General features: G+C 44.0%; 1 protein-coding gene across 1 annotated transcript in view; it reads left to right on the top strand.

The window, feature by feature from the left end:
- LOC132380883 (polymeric immunoglobulin receptor-like) overlaps positions 1-16,536 on the top strand; it is a 75,561-nt gene extending 59,025 nt beyond the window's left edge. Inside the window, exons 10-13 of the mRNA XM_059949801.1 lie at positions 2,638-2,764; positions 7,238-7,353; positions 10,975-11,027; positions 14,693-16,536. Coding sequence (XP_059805784.1) covers positions 2,638-2,764; positions 7,238-7,353; positions 10,975-11,027; positions 14,693-14,842 — 446 coding nt within the window. The 3' untranslated portion in view covers positions 14,843-16,536. The remainder of the gene's footprint in view (positions 1-2,637; positions 2,765-7,237; positions 7,354-10,974; positions 11,028-14,692) is intronic.
- Positions 16,537-17,499: the final 963 nt, after the last annotated feature.

The following is a 17,499-nucleotide window of genomic DNA, read 5'->3' as shown; positions in this document are numbered from 1 at the left end:
TCCAAATGTAAATAGCAAATAAAATTTACCCTTTCTCCTTGATGCCCAACTCATGGGGTTTAGCCATTTGAAGATGGCTTCAGCAGGTTCACCAGCCTAAAGAGTATTACTCAAAACCCTGGTGTGGTTCTTGAACCAAGAATCTCCCCGCACGTTGCCAGGGACTTCCCACTGGGGCACTGCAGATACATAAAGGAAATAGAAATTGCTTTGAGACATTCAATGCTCAGCTATTTGATCTACTTTAGCTCCAGAAAAGGAAATTTCCACTATAAGCACATGGACCACGTGGACCACTTCGACTCAGAATCGGATGTACACCAGGTTAGTAGAATCCACTGAGACATCAGCTTCCTCACATCCGATCAGGTTAGTCATTTCATGGGACAATTCAGCTTTACCTCAGCATTACAGGATTCAGAGAACAACTCACAGTAAATGTCAGAGGAAAGTGCAACTTTACCAGTCATACAGTGAAACTCACAAAAAATGTTGGAGGAACTCAGCAGGTCAAGCAGCATCTATGCAAATGAATAAACAGTCGACATCTTGGGCCAAGATCTTTCAAAAGGACTAGAGAGGAATGGAGAAGTTACCAGAAAAGAAGGTGGGGGTGGAGTGTATGGAAGGAGGGGAAGCTAGAACATGATAGCTGAAGCCAGTTGAGTTGTTGGGGGGAGGCAGGTGGGGTGAAGCAGGAAGCTTGCAGTGATAAGTAGAAATGAGAATGGGCTGGAGAACATGGAGTCTCTCAGGATAGGAGAGTGCATCATGAGGATCATGGAAAAAATGGAAGGAGGAGGAGATCCAGGGGTGCTGAGATAGGCAGGTGATGAGAAGAGGTGGCAAAGACTGATTTTTGATGGACGCTTTCCTGAGCTGTAGACTAGAGACAGAAGTACAGAAATAGACTAAAGAAGGGAGACTGGTTTAGCTGATGGATTGAGTTATGTTCACAGCTCTTGTGGTCTTTGGAAGAGCAGCTGCTATAAAAATAGTGAATCATCCAGATAGGATGCTTTCTGTGGTGCATCTACAAAAATTGGTGAGGGTCATTAGAGATGCCAAATTCCTTTAAGCCTCTGACGAAGCAGAGGGTCAGTGTGCTTTCTCAGTTGTAGCATCTACATGGCTGGGCCAGGACAAATTCTTGGTGATATCTACAGCTGTGACTGAAGTTCTCACCCATCACCAACTCTGCATTAATGATACGTACACAAGCACATACTGCAACCTACTTTTTAATGTCCATGACCAGCTCCTTCATATTGATTGAAAGCCCTAAACCGGCAAGGGTATCAAAGAGAAAAGCATTGTAGAGTACATTAGGAACTAATTTTCGAGCAACATGTTATGGAGCCTACCCAGGAACTAGCTCATGTGAGCAGGCTTTTGCCAGGGAATACACTCAGTGGCCACTTTATTAGGTAATCTGTTTATCATTAAGTTAGATAATAAAAAACTTCTGTTTCCAGTAGGCAATGCAAGGAGTTCACCAGAGTGTCATATCTGAAGAGGGTGTGATGGCTGACCCAAGAAAGATGTCAGACACTGAAACCATGGAGAGGCCCATAAACAGAGAAGAGATCAGACATTTCTTGGGGGTGGTGATTTATCTGGCTACATTCACCCTTGACTGTCAGCTGTGTCAAACCACTTATGTCACTCCTTGAGCATCAAAGTTATCTCATGAGCAAGAAGATTGTTTTCAAATGTTGAGAAGAGTCATAACTGAAGGGACCCAACCTGCAAGTTAACCTTTAAGGAATCCTACAAAAAGACTCCTTTTACCTCTGAATTTTGAATTTTCTCCCCGTATAGAAAATAGTCTATCCTTTTATCTGTCTAAGACCTTCTGCAGACTCCCTGCTACCTCAGCACTACCTGTCTTTGCAACTATCTTTATATCATCTGTAATCTTGGCCCCAATGCAATCAATTCCACTATCTAAATCAATGACTTAACATGGAAAGTAGCTCTAACACCAGACCCTGTGGAACATCACTAGTCACCGGCAGCTAACCAGAAAAGTCCCCTTTATTCCCATTCTTTGCCTTCTGCCCGTCAGCCAATATTCTATTCATGCTAGTATCTTTCCTGTAATTCCATAGGCACTTATCTTGATAAGCAGCTTCATATGTGCCACCTTGTCAAAGGTCTTCTGAAAATCCAAGTAAAAACCATCTAGTGGCCCTCCTTTGTGTATCTTGTTTGTTATTTCCTCAAAGAATTCCAATAGATTTATCAGGCAAGATTTCCTCCTACCTCTAACCTCTATCCTTGAAAGAATAAAGAAACAGATCATTCTTTATTGCTTCTAATTGTTTTTTGTTGCATGTTGCATCAACAAACGCCACAGTAAATTCCAAATACATGCAAGTGTAAATAGCAAATAAGATTTATCCTTGATCCTTAATGCCCCGCTAATGGTGCTTGGCCATCTGAAGATGACTTCAGCAGGAGGGGACTTCAGTGGATCTCCAGACTGGAGATTCTTTCTCAAACCGCCAGTGTCAGATTTGAACCAAGAACCTTCCTGCACATTGCAGGAGACCTCCTAGCTGGGGCACTGCAGACACATCATGAGCTGGAAATTGCTTTGAGACATTCAATGATCAGATATTTGATCCACTTTAGCTCCAGAAAAGGAGGCAACCACCTTGGAAATTTCCACTGAAATCATGTGGACTACTTCACCTCGGAACTGGATGTCCACCAAGAAAGCAGAATCCACTGAGACTTCAGTTTCCTCACATCCGATCAGGTTAGTCATTTCATGGGACAATTCAGCTTTACCTCAGCATTACAGTATTCTGAGAACAACTCACAGTAAATGTCAGAGGAAAATGCAACTTTACCAGTCATACAGTGAAACTCACATGAAATGCTGGAGAAAATCAGCAGGTCAGGCAGCATCTATAGAAATGAATTAACAGTCAACATCTTGGGCCAAGACCTTTCATCAGGACAAGAAAAGAATGGAGAAGATATCACAAGAATCTATGGAAATGAATAAAGAACCCACAGAGACTTAGTAGACATGTAAGTGGGTAACAGTCAGGAGAGGGAAGGGCAAGAGTCAGATACTAGAGAGTACCCCTGTGCCTGTCCCCCTTAACAATGAATATTCCTGTTTGAGTACTGCTGGGGGGACGGCCTACGTGGGAGAAGCAACAGTGACCGCACATCTGGCACAGAGTCTGGTCCTGTGGCTCAGAAGGGTAGAGAAAGGAAAGAAGGCAGCAGTAATAGGTGACTCTATAGTTAGATGGTCAGACAGGTGATGCTGTGGATGCAGGAAAGAAGCACGGATGGTAGTTTGCCTCCGGAGCCAGGGTCTGGGATGCTTCTGATCACATCCACAATATCCTGGTGGGAAGGTGAACAGCCAGAGGTCGTGGTACATATTGGTACCAACTACATAGGTAGAAAAAGGGAGGAGGTCCTGAAAACAGTCTACAGGGAGTTAGGAAGGAAGTTGAGAAGCAGGACCTCAAATTGGTAATCTCAGGATTACTGCCTGTGTCACGTGACAGTGAGAATAGGAATAGAGTGAGGTGGTAAATTGATGGAAAAGATCTTGAGAGGCAACATTTATGAACATTTGGAGAGGCATACTATGATTAGGAATAGCCAGCATGGCTTTGTCAAAGGCAGTTTGTGTCTTACGAGCCTGATTGAACTTTTTGAAAATGTGAATAAGCATATTGATGAAGGTAGAGCAGTAGATGTCGTGTATATGGATTTCAGCAAGGCATTTGATAAGGGTACCACAAGCAAGGCTTATTGAGAAAGTAAGAAAGCATGGGATCCAAGGGGACCTTGTTTTGTGGATCCAGAATTGGCTTGCTCATAGACAGTGAAGAATGGTTGTAGATGGGTCATATCATGCATGGAGATCTGTGACCAGTGGTGTGCCTCAGGGATCTGTTCTGGAACCCCTTCTCTTCGTGATTTTTATAAATGACCTGGATGAGGAAGTGGAGGGATGGGTTAGTAAATTTGCTTATGACACAAAGTTGGGGGTGTTGTGGATAGTGTGGAGGGCTGTCAGAGGTTACAATGGGACAGCGATAGGATGCAAAACTGGGCTGAGAACTGGCAGATGGTGTTCAACCCAGATAAACATGAGGTGGTTCATTTTGGTAGATCAAATATGATGGCAGAATATAGTATTAGTGGTAAGACTCTTGGCAGTGTGGAGGATCAGATGGTTCTTGGGGTTCAAGTCCATAGGACATTCAAAACTGATGCATAGGTTGACTCTGTGGTTAAGAAGGCATATGGTGCATTGGCCTTCATCAATTGTGGGATTGAGTTTAAGAGCTGAGAGGTAATGTTACAGCTATATAGGACCCTGGTCAGACCCCACTTGGAGTACTGTGCTCATTTCTGGTTACCTCACTACAGAAAGGATGTGGAAAATAGAAAGGGTGCAGAGGAGATTTACAAGGATGTTGCTGGGATTGGGGAGCATGCCTTACGAAAATAGGTTGAGTGAACTCGGCCTTTTCTCCTTGGAGCAGCAGAGGATGAGAGGTGATTTAATAGAGGTGTATAAGATGATGAGAGGCATTGATTGAGTGGATCGTCAGAGGCTTTTTCCCAGGGCAGAAATGGCAAGCATGAGAGAGCACAGTTTTTAGGTGCTTGGAGGGAGGTACAGAGGAGATGTCAGGGTAAGTTTTTTTACACAGAGAGTGGTGAGTGTGTGGAATGGGCTGCCGGCAATGGTGGTGGAAGCGGATACGATAGGGTCTTTAAAGAGACTCTTTGATAGGTACATGGAGCTTAGAAAAATAGAGGGCTATGGGTAACCCTAGGTAGTTTCTGTAGTAAGTACATGTTTGGTGCAGCATTGTAGGCCAAAGGGCCAGTATTGTGCTGTAGGTTTTCTTTGTTTCTAATAGATATTTTGGGCCAAGACTCTTCATCAGGAGTGGAAAAGAAGGGGGGAAGATTTCAGAATAAGAAGGTGGGGGGGGGGAGGAAGGAGGACAAGCTAGAACATGATAGGTAGAACCAGGTGAGTGGGATGGGGGTAGGGTGAAGTAAGAAGCTAGGAGGTGATAAGTAGAAACAGCTGGAGAAGAAGGGATTTTATAGGAGAGGAGAAAGAATCATGGGAGAAAGGGATGAAGAAGGGCACCCAGTGCGAGGTGATAGGCAGGTGGGGAGAAGTGGTAAGAAGCCAAATTGGGAAAATGAAGAAGAGGTGAGAGGGAGGGGCAGGCATTACCAGAATTTAGGTTCATTGCTGTCATGTTATTCCTTTTTATTTTGCTATTCATTAATCTTTGTAATTTAAAGTAATTTAATGTCTTTTCCCTACACCACTGCCACAAAGCAACAAATTTCATGAAGTTGGAGAAATCAATGTTCATGCCATCAGGTTGGAGGGTTCCTAGACTTGGTAATACAGTGATTTCATTGCTAGATAGTGATAAACTATTGATCCGTGATGAGCATTTTCTGAGGTCTAACGCGCACCCTTAGCTCCTGGTGCAGTTGTCGGGGTGACAAGCTTTTTGCACTGATCTTTTGATTGGTCATCGTACGGCATGTCTTGGGCATCTGACGCCTGGTGGAGCCCATCCCTCTCCTGGTTTTTTTTTACAAGGTCGAGTTGCTAGCTCAACGCTCAACCCAGCACGGGTGGAGAGCGTCGGCCAGATTCGAACTCAGGACCTCTCACCCTGAAGTCCTGCGCTGATACCAGTACGCCACCAGCCGGCATTGGTAGAATTATGTAATTGACAAGGAATTGTAGCAGCAACAAATTTGGAGTTGGATTGTACAATTCCTCTGTGTTTCATGGGGGATGGGGGATATATAGTTGCCTTTATGGATGAAGAACCATCATCAGAATTGGAAAGGAAGGGAAAAGAAGCAAGATTAAAAAGTTGGGGGGAATGATATGGAAAAAATGTGATATGTAAGATCAGCTGTGGGTAGGGAGAGGGGGATGAAGTAAAAAATTTGGGAGACGACAGGTGGAAGAGGTAAAAGGTGACCAACCTACCCCATCACCGGCTCTCACCTGTCACTTGCAATCTTGTTCTCCTTCGCCTTCTTCCCCCCACCTTCTTATTCTGGCTTCTTCCCCCTTCCTTTCCAATCCCACCAAAACATCAACAGTCTATTCCTCTCCATAGATGCTGATTGATCTGCTGAGCTCCTCCAGCAGTTTGTGTGTGTTGCTTTGGATTTCTAGAATCTCAAAGTTCACAGCTTCAACGTACATATTTGTCACCATGTAACACCCTGAGTTTAATTTTCTTACCGGCAATCACCGTACATACCAGAAACACAACAGAATTAATGAAAGACCATTCCCGACAGGATGGAGAAACAATCAATGTGTAAAGGACAACAACCTGTACACATACACAAAGAAAGAAAAACAACAATTATCATTATAAATAAATAAACAATAAATATCGAGATCATGAGATGAAGAAAGTGAGTCCATAGGTGTGGAAACTGTTCAGTGATGGGACGAGTGAAGTTATCCCCTCTGATGGTTGAGGGGTAATAACTGTTCCTGAACCTTGTGTTGTGGGTCTTGAGAATCCTCTGCCTTCTTCTTGACGGCAGCAGTGAGAAGAGAGCATGGCCTGAATAGTGGGGGTCCTTGATGCTGGATGCTGTTTTCCTGTACCAGTGATCCATGTAGATGTAGTCACAGGTGGGGCGGGCTTTACCCATGATGGATTGAGCCGTATCCACTACTTTTTATAGGCTTTTCCATTCAAGGGCATTGGTGTTTCCATACCAGGCTGTGATGTAGCCAGTCAGTATACTCTCCACCACACATCCATATAAGTTGGTCAGAGTTTTAGATGACATGTCGAATCTCCGCAGACGTCGAAGAAAATAGAGGCGCTTCCATGCTTTCTTTATAATGGCACTTATGTGATGGTTCCAGGACAGGTTCTCTGAAATTGTAACCAAGAAATTTAAAGCTGCTGACCCTCTCCACCCCTGATGAAGGCTGTCTCATGGGCCACTAGCTTCATTCTACTGAAGTCAATAATCATCTCCTTGGTCTTGCTGACATTGAGTGAGAGGCTCGCGTGTTTAGGATAAGTAGTAAAATTCTAGAATTTAACTGTGTTCAAATGTACATCATATTGGTTCTTAGCAGATCAAAAACATAGTGTAATACAGGAGAAGCAGGACGTTTCAGTGTGCCCAATAGTCGAGGTCTGTTAAATGTCTTTGTTGAATTTTGCAGGCCGAAAGCTTTATCCCAAAGTCACCTTATACTGACAGTTGCCTTGTCAGTTCTCTTCCTGCTGTTCATTGCTGCTGTCATTGTTTGTGCAAAACTCAGGCAGAAGATGAAGACTGGTAAGTTTAGTTAAGTATCAAGATGATGTTCAAATGATGGTTTAAAAATTGCTCTCCTCTCGGAGGTGCCTTTCACAGATTCAGACCACTCACCTAGTCTACAAAAGCAACCAGTTTATACATCTGCAAAGCACTGGTTAGACAGCACCTTGATAGAGGTGTGTAAGATGATGAGGCATTGCCAGAGTGGACATCCAGAGCCTATTACCCAGGATGACAATGACTAATGTGACAAGGCATATATTTAAGGTGATTGGAGGAAAGTGTGGGGGGGCAATTCAGGGTTTTTTTTTATATACAAAGAGTGGAAAGCACTCCCGGCGATGGTGGTAGAGACGAATACACTTGGGCCATTTAAGAGACTCTTAGATAGGCACGTGGATGAAAGAAAAATGGAGGCCTATGTGCAAGGGGAAAAGGGAAGGGTTAGAATGGTCTTGGAGGAGGTTAAAATGTCGGCACAACTTTGAGATTTCAATAACACGTACAAATAAGCTGGATGAACTGAGCAGGTCGGGCAGCATCCATTGAAAGGAGCAGTCAACATTTCGGGCCAAGACCCTTCATCAGGACGAAAGAAGAAGGGGGCAGGGGCCCTATAAAGAAGGTGGGGGGAGGGTGGAAGCTGCCAGGTGAAAAACCAATCAGAGGAAATATCAAGGGGTGGGGGGAGGGGAAGCAGGGAGGGGATAGACAGGAAAGGTGAAGAAGGAATCTAAGGGGAAAGCACTGTGGGTAGTAGAAGAAGGCAGAATCATGAGAGAGGTGAAAAACAGCTGGAAGAGGAGGCTGAGTGAAAGAGGGATGGGGGAAGGGAGAGGGAGGGAATTACTAGAAGTTGGAGAATTCGATGTTGATACCAAGGGGCTGGAGACTACCCAGACGGTATATGAGGTGTTGCTCCTCCAACCGGAGTTTGGCCTCATCATGGCAGTAGAGGAGGCCGTGTATGGTCATATCCAAATGGGAATGTGTTGAGATTTCAATAGCCTGTTTTATGCTGCGTGTCTCTACAAAAACAATACCTGTGTCGGATGGTTGAAAGCTCTAATACGATGATGGAAGTATTTTGGTTATACCTTGAATGAACAAGAATGTTTTTCTTTGAAAGTGGTACAAAGGAAGTAATGAAAACAGCAAACCAGGAGTTAAGTGAGGTAATTCAAAAGCAGACAAAGACATCCTGCTTCTCAATAGATTCAGACATTTACACAATGTTATTTCATTTTGTAACTCCAAGTGCAGTTTAATGTCATATGAACAAGTACCTTGAGGTACAAATATTTCTCCTTTGAGCTATTGATACTCCATTAGTGGAAATTATTCGGAGTTGTAAAGCCTGGTGTCAAGCTGTTCTGGTCAAGAAGTTATTCAGTTACCAGAAGGAGGTTAATAAGCTGAGTGTCAATAAGCAGAAAATACTCATGAGGACTTGACTAAGATTAGAGGGCTTGAGTTATAAGGAGAAGGTGGTAATGTTGGGACATTTTTTCCTGAAGCCTAGGAGTTTGAAGGGTGACATAAAATCATGAAGGCTGTAGATAAATTGAATAGCTACATTTTCTCCCCATGGTAGGACAGTTCTGAGGCCTCCATTCATCAGGGTCGGCAATGGATGTTGTGTCCTAGCTGTCTTGATATGCAAGCATGGGCAGCATGATATGGAGAGCAAGCTGTTGCCTTTGTAGCAAGCTTCTCCTCGCCACACAACTGACGAGCCCAAAGGAATGGCAGAGACCGATAGTTTCCCACGTACAGCATCGCAAGAATTGCTAGTCAGCATTGAACTCCACATATGACTGCCTTAGGGACTCCAGATCTGGATTTTTCTCTTAGGGTTTACACCCAAAGCCTTCCCCATGAGTAGATGTAGCAACAAGGCAGCAGAAGTATGAGATCAGAGTTTACCTTCTCCTAGATGAGCTGCCAACCACGGCTGATGAGCCCCATCTGCCTGAAGTAGAAGTTAAAAGAATGGATTTAATGTTAGAGGAGGGAAAACTTAAAAGGCACCTGAGAGACAAATTTTTTCACACAGAGGGTGGGAGGCATATGGAAAGAGCTGCTAGAGGAAGCTGTAGAGGTAGATATGCTTTCATTTAAAAGATATTTGGACAGGTACAAAAATAGGGATGGCCAAGAGGGATATGGAGCAAATGCAGACCAATGGGACTAGTTCAGATGGATATCTCAGTTGGTTGGCATGGATTTAACGTTGTACTGTGGTAGGTTAATTTAGTATTTTGAACAGAACACCCTAGTATTACCACTATTCAGGTTACAGAATTCACAGACAACTTTCAGATGCAGATTAAAACACATTTTCACAAATTTGTGTGAACAAAATAAATAAATCTGCATTTTTTAGATTAGATAATCTTGATGTATGTTCAGATGATGTGGCTTCACTTTTCAGAGACATCATGATAGCCCATTTTCCTAGAACATAAGTTCCTTGTGAGTGGGGGGGGGGGGGGGTCCCTATAATCCATTGCAGTTTCCTGAAGGTGTATTGAAGTGCTGTGTAAGTACACTTTTCAGATCTTACAATCCCTTGAATTTTTAAATATTTCATTGAATTGGAATTAAAATTGTCTTACTATCATCACATGTATTAAGGTACTGTGAAAAGCTTGTCTTGCATGCTGTTCATCCAAATGAATTCATTACACAGTGAATTAAGGCAGTACAAGGTAAAACAATAACAGAATGCAGAATAAAGTGTAACAGCTACAGAGAAAGTGCAGTGCAGTTAGACTATAAGGTGCAAGATCATAACGAGGTAGATTGTAAGGCCAGCAATCTATCTTATCACACTCAGGAACCATTCAAAAGTTTCACAACAGCAGGATAGAAGCTGCCCTCGAGCATGGTGGCTCGCGCTTTTGAATTCTTTTACCATCTGGCCAAAGGAAGAAAGGAGAAGAGGGAATGGCTGGGGTGGGTGGGGTCTTTTTGGCTGCTTTACGCCTCTGCATTCGAGTGGTCTCTCGCCTTCAATGCTCTCAAAGGATGTTACCAACGTTCTGTGATTTATGGATTGCTCTGTGGACTGTGGCGCTTTCAGTTTTATGGCGTTAATGTTCTGTGTTTTCATTTGTTCGTTCTTGTTGCTGTTTGACACAATTTCTTTGTGCAGCGGGGTTTGAGGGTTAATGTTCTTATTGCTGTTGGCGTGATTTTTTCACGTGGGGTGGGTTTGATAATTGTGTTGCCTTTCTTTCTTGTTGCTGTTTGGCACGATTTGTTAGATTTTTGTGCGAGGGGAGAATTGGGGTTTGATGTTCTTGCTGTATTCATGATGTGTTTTTCGTGTGGGGGGGGGGTTGATGTTTCTCTTTGAACAACTTCCATGGCTTTCTTTGTTTCATGGCTATCTGAAGAAGACAAATATATTGCATGCATACTTTGATAGTAAATTAACCTCTGAACCCTTAAACTATTGAGGTATAGACAAAGACCATGGAGGGGAGGCTAGTTGCCGTGATTTGCTAAGCTGTGTCTACAACTCCCTGCAGTTCCTGTGGTCAAGGGCAGAGCAGCAAATATGACCTCAGTGAATAAACCTAACAGTAACCATCGCAAATCAGAACTCAGTGAAGTTATTATTACATTTTCCAGGTACACACGGACAGAGGATTAACGGTGCAGAAAATCTAGCTGGAAACGTCACAGTAAGTTGATGCCACTTCATGTAAAGAACAGGTTAAGGCCTCGGGGGGGGGGGGGGGGGTAGCCAATTCTGCTTGAAGATATTCCAAGAGAGTCACGTGACACATAGATCACATGACAAGACTGTAACATAGTACATTAGTCATTAGTTGTCCATTCTCAACCTTCTCCACTGCCAAACTCAAAAAAGAATATTGCGTAGTCTCTGGGGAGACGAAAACCCAATGGTATGAACACTGAGTTTGTCAGTTTCAGCTTACTCACACTTCATGTCCCCTTCCCACTCCTACCAATCCACCTCCCCTCTCCCTTTGTTCACTTTTTCCTTTTCCCTCTGCCCATCATACATTCACATATTTATCCACCTGGGTTTCTTCTCCCTTGGCCTTACCCTTCTTATCCTTTTCCCCATCTGGTTCCATCTACCCATCATCCTTTCCTTACTAAATTCCAGCATCTGACTTCACCTTTCCCCTCCCCTCGACCCTATCTAACTCTTCACTTGTCTTATCTGTTCTTCCCGATCACCCACAGATCTCGTCTCTAAATTCCCCTCTCCTCTACCCCTACCTGCCCATTAACCCCCCATCATCTGGTTCCATCTATTACCTACCATCTCCTGCCTCTACACTCCCTCTCACCTCTTTATACTGATGGTCTTCTCTTTGTGCTCTCACCCAGATGCAGAGTTTTGATTGCTTGTTGAGTCCCTCAAGCAGTTTGGTCTCCTTTCCCTTTCAGATTCCAGCATCTACAGACTTTTATGCTTCCCTCTCAGCATTTATGCTGGCCACTCCCCAAAGAATCTTACATGTTTCAAAAGATCACCTTGCACTTTTCTCAGAATGTGCATCAAAGACTGGCACTGCAAAGTGTTTAACCTTTTATTTTGTAGGACAATCCCTCTAGGCCTTGGATCATCCTAGTGACCCTTCTTCGAACTGCCTTAATGAAATCTTTTCTTAAATAGGAAGACCAAAGTTATTTACAGTGCTCTAAGTAAGGACTCACTAGTGACGAGAAGATGCCCCTACCATAACAGTCCAGCCCCCGTGAAGTGAGGGCCAACAGTCCATTTGCCTTCCCTACCTGGAGCACTATGTGCTGGCCTTCTGTGCACAAAGACACCCAGACCACTTCACACTGCAACCTACTGCATTTTCCTCCCTATTCAAATAATTTTAATGTTCTTTCGCCCAACCTTCCAAAAGTAAACAGCTGCACATTTTTGTCCACTCGTTTAATCTTTCAGAACCTCCATGAAGTATTACCCACTTCACAACTTGCTTTCCTACCTACCTTTGCAATGAGACATTGAGTATTAGAAAAGTACAGCACAGAAACAGGACCTTCAGCACATCCAGTCCATGCCAAACCATTTATACTGATTATTCCCATTGGCCTTGCAACCAGATCATAGCCCTCCATACCCCTCCCATCCATGTCGCTATCCAAATTCCTCTTAAACGTTGAAATCAAGCTTGCATGCATCAGTTGCACTGGCAGCTCATTCCACACTCTCATGACCCGCTAAGTGAAGAAGTTTCCCTTCATGTTCTCCTTAAACATCTCACCTTTCACCCTAAACACATGATTAGTTGTAGTCCCACCCAACCTCAGCGGAAAAGGCCTGCTTGCATTAACCCTATAATTTTATATACCTCTGTCAAATCGCTCTTCAATCTTCTATGTTCCAAGGAATAAAGCACTAACCTATTCAATATTTCCTGATAATACTGGCCCTCCAGTACCAGCAACATCCACGTAAATTTTCTCTGTACTCTTTCAACATTACTTACCTCTTTCCTGTAGGTAGGTGACCAAAACATTGTCTGCAAGTGTGGCCATCATGCCTTTCTTTCCTTCCTGCAAGGTTTTTGCTAGATATTGCAAACAGCAGTGATCCAACCCTGACCCCTGTGGCACTGCACTGATCATTCTCCGGTAATTTGAAAATGAACCCGTTGTCCCTATTCACTTCCTACCTATCGATCATTTCTCTCTCCATGTAAAGATAAAAGATCTTTATAAAAGATTGCTTTATTTATCATATGTACCTCAAAACGTAGTGAATCGAGTTGTTTGCATCAACAACCAACACAGTTCAAGGATGTGCTGGTGGCAGCCCAAAAGAGTCACCATGTTTCCAGTACTGACGTGACATGCCCACAACTCACTAATCCCAACCCACATGTATTTTGAAAATGGGAGGGAACTGGAACACCTTACAAACTCCTTACAGACGGTGGCAGGAATCAAACCCAGGTTGTTGGAGTCCTATCCTATTCAATATCATGAAGTAGTGTTATACTAACCACTACACTACCATGCCACCCTGTTAATTCAACAACCATAACCTTTAGTATCCCAGGATGCAGATCATCTGGTCCAGGGAAATGCCGAGTGCAACTTCCCCAAGATTGGTGATGGTATTTAATTCCTTTCTGCCAATAGTCTGTGTTAATATGATGTTCACAGTATCTTTAACCATAAAGACATCTTAAATCTCCATTTCATCAGATTCAATTTATCATTACGGACTTATATGATGTGAAATTTGTTGTTTTGCATCAGCAGTGCAATGCAAAGACAAAATATTCCTCTGTTACAGAAAAATATAGTCAAAAAAGTATAAACCTAACTTCCTGTACTTTCTCCCTATTCTCTTCTCTCTTTTTCAATTCCTCATTCTGGCTCCCTTCTTACCCCCTCCCTCCTCCTCATCTGCCAATCACTTCCCCCTGTTGTCCGTCCTCCTTCCCTTTCTCTGGAAGGTCATGATTCATTCTCTTCTCCTATCAGATTCCTCCTTCTTCAACCATTACCTTTCCATCTGTCACCTCCCGGCTTCTCCTTTCATCCCCCCCTCCTCCCACACACACCTTCCCTCTCACCTCGCTTCACCCAACACCTGCCAGCTTCACTCCTTCCCCTCCCCTAACCTTCTCGCTTCCAATCCCATCCTTTTCTGTCCTTATGAAGACAGACAGACATACTTTATTGATCCCGAGAGAAATTGGGTTTCATTACAGTCACACTAACCAAGAATAGTGCAGAAATATAGCAATATAAAAATCATAAATAATTAAATAATAATAAGTAAATAATGCCAAGTGGAAATTAGTCCAGGACCAGCCTATTGGCTCAGGATGTCTGACACTCTGAGGGAGGAGTTTTAGGAGTTGACCCTCCGAGGGAGGGTCTCAGCTTGTAATGCTGACTGCTTATTCCTGTCCATCAGTACCGCCTGGCTTCCTCCAGCATGCTGTGTTTGTTGCTCTGGATTTCCAGCACCTGCAGAATCTTGTATTAGTAACAAGGTAGTGGTCATGGGTTTATGAACAACCCAAAAGTCAGAAGACAGAGGGGAAGGAACTGTTCCTGAATCTTTGAGTATGGGTCTTCAGGATCCTGCTTTTCCTCACCAATTGTAGTAACCAGAAGAGGTCATGCCCAGATGGTGTTCCTTTGTTGCCCGCGGCATTTCCCCAGGCTCACTTTCTACGTTCACATAGATTTTTTTTTTCTCTTAGGGTCTGGTTACATACTCTCATGTTGGTTTATTTACTCTCCAATTCTTCTCACTGATGCTCTCTTCTGCCATTTTCTGAGGTCACCCCCCTGTCATCAGTCCACCACTAACTATATTTCTCACTGTACCATACAGGAAATGCCGGTGGTATATGCCAGTGTGAAGCATCGCAGAGACAATGTGGAGAGCACGTATATGAATCTTACAGTTCAAGATGCTCCTAGAAATGCAAGAACACAACATGCCTCAGAAACTGTAGTGTATTCAGCGGTTGCTCAGCAATAATAATTAACTCAATCACCAAAGAACACCTGGAAAGCATCGCAAATACAGTCGGGTGAACGTTTCTTTGTTTTAGTGCAGCTATTTCCCACAAACCCCCGACCATGACAGCTTTCTATGGGGCTGTGTTGGCCTGGTGCAGGAGCAAGCAGCTGGTGACCACTTTGGTCTTCATCCCCCCTTGTCCCTGAACAAGCTCAGAGGTGTTCAGCAACCATGGACTTGATGAAATCTGTGCGCAAGTCAAGGTGGCATGGAGCCCGATGCTGGGGGAATGTTGATATGGGTGGAGGGACGGCTGGTAGCTGGTGCTTGGGGTTGGGTTGGTAGTTGTCGGGGGGTGGGGTAGTGGAATGGGCTGACAGAATGCATTCTGGTAATGGAGGTGACAAAGTGTTGAGGAAGTGGTGCGGAGGGAAGCTCGTGATGTACTGGGGAGGGAGAAGTTGGAGGTGTTTAGGAGAGGGAAAGGGGAGTTGCTAGGGTGCTGGGGAATGGGAAGTTGGCCACGTGTGGAGGAAGGGGTGGCGATTTGTTGGTGTATTGAGCAGAGGCAAGGGAAATTGGTGGTGTGTTGGGGCAGGGATAGTGGAAGCTGTCAGTGTGTTGGGAGGACGGAGTTCTCAATGTTGTGGACAGGAGATGGAGATGCTGTCAATGTGGTGGTTTGTTGTATTCAGTGTATTGGTGGGGAGTTGTCAATATGTTGAGAGGAGGGAGTTATCAGTGTGTTTAGGAAGGGGAAAAGAGACACTGGAAACACACACAAAATGCTATAGGAACTCAGCAGGTCAGGCAGGACCTATGGAGAGGAGTAAACAATGTTTTGGGCCAACATCCTTCATAAGTTCCCAACACACTCCCCACCAACACACTGTTAGCATCTCCTTTGCAATTCCCCAACACACTGCCAACTTCTCCCCAACCCCCTCCCCCAGCACAATGTATATCATTCTATATTTTGATTTACAGAGAATGCTGAAACTTACAAACCAGGAACTGCAGCCTAAAGTTGAACTACAGGAAACCGATGCCTGGTTACCAGCCTAACGACAATCCCATAAACCCACAGATCGAAAGCTTACCCGTGTACATAATAAACTAAAAGCAGAACTGCACACAGCTCATGCAACACACAAGGAACTCAACTGTAAGGAGAGAGGAGGATATTCTCATAAGCTGATACCTGGGTCTGGTGAAGATGAGGTGGATAGCAGAGGGCTCTGCCCAGGCTGACTGTTTGACAACCTTCCGGGGTATATCTGTGCCCGTGGAGAACAGTCACTCAGTGCTCTTGGGTACCATGGAGGGGTCCTGGGACTATAGAGCACTGCAGGAGTTAAATATATCATAGACTGTGTTGGAAATATTCTAATTTAGTTTGAGTTAGTCATTGTATTGTCTCTGCTTTGTAGTATTGTAGAATTACAAATTTGCAATAAACCTATTTTTGTAATTAATATAAAACAAAGTACCCAAACTTAAATGCACACAGAGCATGTAGACTCTGAAGCTCGATATGTAAAAGCCTTACCTCACTGTGAATGCACTGCACATGTGGGGGAGAGAGAGTGAGGGAAAGACAGATTAAAAACAGTATAAGAAGAAAGAAAGCTGAATCAGAGAGCATTCCTTCCAGAATGTGTGACTCCCCTGTTGCTGATGGCTTTTTTAATAAAGAGGAAGTTTGCTCTGAAGGTAAACCCAGAGTGCGTGTGAATTCTTTCTGTCTACAACTGGAGCTGCAGTCAGACCCACCAGAACACTGGACCTATGGAGCACTGCCCGCTCTAGGAGTCCATTAATGCGCCATCCGGGGGCTAACAAGAATCAGACATGTTGGCGGAGAGGTGACCAGACAACCTTAGGGACAAACAGGGGCATGTGAGAGAGGGTAACCTAGCAGTGGTTCAAATCTGGGGAGTTGGAAGAACTGGCAGATCAGAACTGGGATCAAGAATCAGTAAATATGTGTTGAACAGACCTCCCACTGAGTTAGAAACTTATACAGAAATTTCAAAATTCAATGGAAGACTCCAACAGAGCCACTACTAAATACTAGGAGGCTATATCCCTCACTCTGGTGACCCTTTCAGCCCTCCTCTTTTCCTCCCCTGGCCTCATAACCTGCCCATCACCTCCCTCCAATACCACACCTCCTTCTCTTTGTTCTGTGGTCCACTGTCATCTCCTATCAGATTTTGTCTTCCTCAGCCCTTTCCCTGTTCCACCTATCACCCCCTAGCTTCTCACATCATTCCCTTCAACCACATTCCCCTTCTCCTGCCAGTCTGTGCTCCTCCCCACCCCACACACACCTATTTCGTCTGGCTTTTGCCTCTTCCTTCCAGTTGTGATGATAGCCCTCAACTAGAAACATCAGCTGTTTATTCGCTCCATAGACGCTACCTGGCCTTTTGAATTCTTGCACCACTTTGTGTGCGTTGTTTACAATTTCCAGCACCTGCATCTCCCTTGTGTCACTGGTAAGTCTCTGTGCTAAAGACCTACTCATAGGGCAGAATTCTGCCATTCAGTCCATCAAGTTGATGAAGACTGATTTATTTTCCATCTCAAACCAATTCTCCTGCTTTTTTCCTGTAACCTTTGATGCCCATGCTAATCAAAAACCTATCAACCTCTGCTTTAAATATCATAGT

The sequence above is a fragment of the Hypanus sabinus genome, chromosome 25 (assembly GCF_030144855.1).
Source record: "Hypanus sabinus isolate sHypSab1 chromosome 25, sHypSab1.hap1, whole genome shotgun sequence".
Lineage (NCBI taxonomy): Eukaryota > Metazoa > Chordata > Chondrichthyes > Myliobatiformes > Dasyatidae > Hypanus > Hypanus sabinus.
Note: the sequence above shows the minus strand (reverse complement) of the source record. Positions and strands in the feature narration are given on the sequence as shown.